The 5,603-nt window shown below is 43.7% G+C and overlaps 1 protein-coding gene across 1 annotated transcript; it reads left to right on the top strand.

Moving 5' to 3' along the window:
• Positions 1–1,102: 1,102 nt before the first annotated feature.
• On the top strand, positions 1,103–5,253 carry LOC138363149 (putative uncharacterized protein ENSP00000383309). The gene is made up of 2 exons (XM_069322143.1): positions 1,103–1,170; positions 4,596–5,253. Exons 1-2 carry the CDS (start codon positions 1,103–1,105, stop codon positions 5,251–5,253), a joined length of 726 nt encoding a protein of 241 aa, XP_069178244.1.
• The last annotated feature ends 350 nt before the right edge of the window (positions 5,254–5,603 follow it).

Below are 5,603 nucleotides of genomic sequence, written 5' to 3' on the forward strand. Positions count from 1 at the left end.
TCCAAAATACACGTCTGTCAAAATTGCATAATTTACCCCTGAAAGTGCATGCAGCCCTTCGCTCCGGGCACCTTGCTTCCTGTTGGCTCTTACGTCTACTGGCCCGACTTGTGTCTATGATGCTCCAGGCTCCAGATGCCCTCCGATGACCAGGTTAGCTTCCTCGGGCGGTGAGGTAGAGGCTTAGAGTATCTAATTGCTGTCTAACGCTTCCTTTTATTACGGCTCACCATAGCCCGTGCAACATGGACATTTGGTTCTGAGTAGCTAAATCTAAAAAACAACAACAGCTTCTTTTTAGTTTGATGTTGGGCTTAAGGTTATCAACCGGGGGAGGAGTATTATCATTACAATAACTTCTTAGTCGTAGGTTACAGGTTCGAATCCCGTACAGTGGAAACAAATTGGCCGCGTTTTCTTTCACGTCATACCTCAGTTCACCTAGCAGTAAATGGGTACACGGATGAGTTTTTGGTGGATGCATCCTTGGAATGGTCAGAAGTTGACCTTCTAACTATATTTACACACACACTTGACCTGTGACCAAATCCGGGGAGGATTAACTGGGAACCAATCCATAATAGTTTGCCCCTGTTCACCCAGCAGTAATTGAATACCTGGTAGTTAACCTATTGTCGGGTCGTGTTCCAGGGGACACTAGTAAGATCATATAAAACTTACCAGGAACTATGTATAGGGAAAGCTCTCAGCCTGCTAAGAGGAGTCAGAATGCATCTTCCTATATCATTTGCAGGGAACGTATCATTACCTTTCCCGCTAAAATCCGTCTCCTTCACAAATTGTCTTGGCAACTACCAATCACATTCCTTTCCCTGCGGTGACGTCAGCTTCCCGCTAACGCAAATCACGATTCTTATTGGTTGCCTTGACATAATTAAATGCTTATTGGTTGTCGGACGGGTGATTTTTCTCGTTCACGGAGAAAAATTGGGTCCCAGTCTGGCGGGAACGTACCCCATAGTGAACGTTACGAGGGTGGCTTAGGGGGGAGGGGGCTCAAAAGAGGATAGGATGGAATGGTTGAGTGTGCGTGTAGGGGATAGAAAATGGATTTATGAGGCGACTGAGGCAGTTACGAATAATGAGGAATTGTGAGGAGAGCCGCGCCAGTTACCATAAGGAGGCCAGCCTACCCACAAACACTAACAGGTAAGAACTATCAGGCAATGAAATAGCAGACAAGAAGTATTAGGTAAGTATCAGGTATGAAGCATTTAATAAATAACATTAAATATGCAGCATCTTCTAAACACCGTTAGGTGAGCAGTCACCCAGCATAAGTACGTAAACCACATTCACCGCCCATAGGCGCCCCCAAAACCTCCACATTTCCTCAAGACACTATAACCACAACATATTCACCGCATGCGCTAGCCGTATCATTCATGCGACAAGAGGTCAATTTGTCAAGGAGAAATATGTGGTCATATATTAGAGGCGGGTCATGGATCAAGCAGTCTGTCTGGTGCTGCTTGGGGGTATGGTCAGGGCTGGCCTTCATGGACGAAACGCTTTTAACACTACTACTGAATTTCGATTTTATACACACACACACACACATATATATATATATATATATATATATATATATATATATATATATATATATATACACACAATAATTTGTCAATATTGTTATTATTATTATTATTAAATATTACTTTTATTATTATTACTTGAAATTAAGTTTGTTAGGTTTTTCGTCTTACGTAAAGAAACGTCTCAATATTATAAGTTGATTGTAGCCTTTGTTTCCGTTCACAACAACCTGGTCTCTGGGAACGTTTTGTACAAAAATCTATATAAATAAAAATGTATATGTTCGTTTGTTCAAAATCGCTATTCTCCGAAAGTTCATCACCGATTGCTTTGAAATTTTGACACAACGTTGCATTCGAATACGAGCGTGCTTCTTATACACATACTATATAGATGTCACGTCTGTGACATGTAAAAACTTTTTTTTTAACTTGTTTTTCAGGTGAGGGAAACCTCCGAAACCTCTTTACCGATTGCTTTGGAATTTTGACAACGTTCCATTCGAATACGCGCGTTTTTTTATATACCTACTATATAGATGCCACACCTGTGACAGGTAAAAACATGCTTTTTTTGAAAAACAGCGCCATCTGTTGCCCGTAAAAGAAACACACGCTATAATAACTATGTTACGATTCCAATTCTATGTTTCTGATTGCATTGATAAATTGAATTTTCATAGATTTCAATTTATTTTCATTTTTATTTAATTATTGTGTGACATTGCGCTGGAATTGAACTGTGTTGTTTACCCTACCATTCATTTCGTGAGTATAGTTTATTTTTTGTATTTTTTCATTTTTTCATTTCGTTTATTTAACTGCTTTTCCTATTTTTCAGTGATGCGAACATCAGATCATTTGATGTTCCTACTTTTCTGAAGGGAACATCAGATCATTTGGTAATGCATCGGACGAGGGAGTGGGGAATGGTGGGGAGGACGAGGGGACGGGAGTTGGGGATGGTGGGAAGGACGAGGGGATGGGGAGGGGGGGAATGGCAGGGAGGACGAGGGGATGGTGGGGGAGGACTAGGGGATGTGGGAGTGGGGAATGGTGGGTAGGACAAGGGGATAGGGGACTTGGGGATGGTGGGAAGACGAGGGAGGGGGGGGAATGGTTGGGAGGACGAGGGGACGAGGAATGGGGAATGGTTGGGAGGACGAGGGAACAGGGGAGGGTTGTTGTGGCTCAGTAACGCGCATGTGTTGCTAAGCCACAGCAACGCGTGGCCGGGTACAGCTAGTTTCTAAATAAAAATGTAAACGTTTAATAAATTTAGCATTAACGTGTAAGATCAAGGAGGAAAACCCAAAATGATGGATAAAATACATTTATCAAGAGTATGTTGAAATATCAAATCAAAGTTATTGAGGACGAATTCTACTGTTCCTTCTGAATCATTTCTAAACCATATATACCCTTCAGTTACCATTAAGGCTAGCGCAGGCAGCGAGGACTGAAGGGCATCACAACACTGACACTACCGGAACAGAACGAGAGAAACAATATTTTGAACAAAACAAACAACATCACTGACACCTGCAGTGAACACAATTTAGGGGCTGTTCAACAAATCACATCATAATAATTATTAATTAAATTGGCTTAATTACACCTGTAATTAAGCCAAGTTAGAGACAAATATCCTCTTGACTCAATACTCTTGTATATACTGTGACAGGGGACATACTATGACAGGGTACATACTGTGACAGGCTACATACTATGACAGGGTACACACTATGACAGGGGACATACTGTGACAGGCTACATACTGTGACAGGGGGACATGCTATGACAGGGTACATACTGTGACAGGGTACATACTATGGCAGGGAACATTCATCGGAAATTTACAGGCAACTGGTGTCAAATATTTACCATTACCTCCCTGTGTTCATCTCTCCCAAAGTTCCATCTTTATAAGCAGAAAAGTGTTATTTTCTTCTTCTTTATAAGTGTTATTTATAAACAGAATCTACTCTCCCCTTCTTCTGTATTCCCACCAGTGATGTTAGTACCTCGAGGTCTGTCTTAGGCTACATCAGCATATTTGTTGACATCTGTGAACCTGGAGCTTGGAGACGTGGGAGGCTGATCAGCAGAACCTGGACAGCATAATGACTAGTTACAGTGCGTTGAAGCAAACGATAACTTTACAGGTGATATAGATAAGATAATCTTGGGTTGTTGATGGGATGTTAACTCAGGTTCTAGGCGTTGAGAGGCAGGCAATGGGATCCTGGTTCTTCAAAGTGCCTTTGATCTTTGAATTCGGCTCGTGTTGATGCAAGGCAGCGCCTCTGTCCCAGCTTAGGTGAGTGTCCCTTTGAGACAAGTGTGTGGGATGAATGTATTTGTGGGGTGCGTGGTGGGGTGGCTGGTGAGTGGGGGATGGTGGGAGGTGTGGGGGTGTAGGTGTGTGGGTGGGATTGAGGCCAATACCTATTTTGAGGAAGATGGAGCCAGTTTCATCAGAGTACTGCCAATTTTGTAGCAAGATATTTCGAGAGAATAGATTACTTAATATGAGGCTTATGTTACTGGCTAAGAGTAGCCTCATATACGGGGAACGGGAAGAACATAGAGGCAATCTCCATAATATACACGTGTACTATATGTAAATTGAAGCTGAATATTTTTTAATAAAAATGTAAGAGAAATAACGTAAAATAGCATTTGCTGAGTTCTGTGCCTAAGACTAAAATATTCTTGCAGATGGAAGCAAGTGGCATGGCTTTAAGAGCCCAGCAAAAGTTGATAGGCCTCCATAAATATCGTTAAATTTACAGGTTAATATAACCCTCTAGTGATTTATAGGGCTTAACAAAAATAAAAAGGTGGTGGACTTTGACAAGCTGCCGGCATCCTGTCCCCGTCGAGGTCACTAGAGATATAGTGGCCCTCAGGTAAACAGGCAGGCTGTAATTCTACTGAGGTTATAGGCCTTATAATACCCCACAAGTGAATGATTAGGCTTCATTAACACTGCAGAGGTTGATAGGCCTTCAACCAATCTGTCTTGCCTTGCAGCCTCGGTCACCACACCTCCAGAGCCTCTGTCACCACACCTCCAGAGCCTCGGTCACCACACCTCCAGAGCCTCGGTCACCACACCTCCAGAGCCTCGGTCACCACACCTCCAGAGCCTCGGTCACCACACCTCCAGAGCCTCGGTCACCACACCTCCAGAGCCTCGGTCACCACACCTCCAGAGCCTCAGTCACCACACCTCCAGAGCCTCGGTCACCACACCTCCAGAGCCTCGGTCACCACACCTCCAGAGCCTCGGTCACCACACCTCCAGAGCCTCAGTCACCACACCTCCAGAGCCTCAGTCACCACACCTCCAGAGCGCCAGTCACCACACCCCCAGAGCGCCAGTCACCACACCTTCAGAGCGCCAGTCACCACACCTTCAGAGCGCCAGTCACCACACCTTCAGAGCGCCAGTCACCACACCTTCAGAGCGCCAGTCACCACACCTTCAGAGCGCCAGTCACCACACCTTCAGAGCGCCAGTCACCACACCTTCAGAGCGCCAGTCACCACACCTTCAGAGCGCCAGTCACCACACCTCCACATCCTCTACTGCTACGAGACAAGAGGAAAAATACACTACAAGTGTATTCCCCTTATACTCCTGCTGTATTTCCCCCTTATACCCTTTGGTGTATATGTACGCCTTTAATAAATTCCCCCAGAAAACTGTAAATTATTTTAAAATTTCCTTCATGCATTTATTTTTTAAATTGTATCTTTTATTTTTTTTCAAAAGAATTTTTTGTATCCTTTGGGGGCAATTAAAAAAATATTTTCATTTAGCATGTCGTATCTCTTTCAATTAGTTCCCTTCAGTTTTCTAACTAAAGGGCTTTTGCCCGTTGCAACGTCGTCTGTTTAATCAAAGGACGTTCCCTTGACACTGGCGTCCGTCTCTGATCAAAAGGCTTCTTACCTGTGTGTCCTCAGTGACTACCCATGAGTACACAGCGAGGTACTCTGTGACTAACCGTGAGTACTCTACGAGGTACTCTGTGG

This window comes from Procambarus clarkii, chromosome 10 (genome assembly GCF_040958095.1).
Source record: "Procambarus clarkii isolate CNS0578487 chromosome 10, FALCON_Pclarkii_2.0, whole genome shotgun sequence".
Taxonomy (NCBI): domain Eukaryota; kingdom Metazoa; phylum Arthropoda; class Malacostraca; order Decapoda; family Cambaridae; genus Procambarus; species Procambarus clarkii.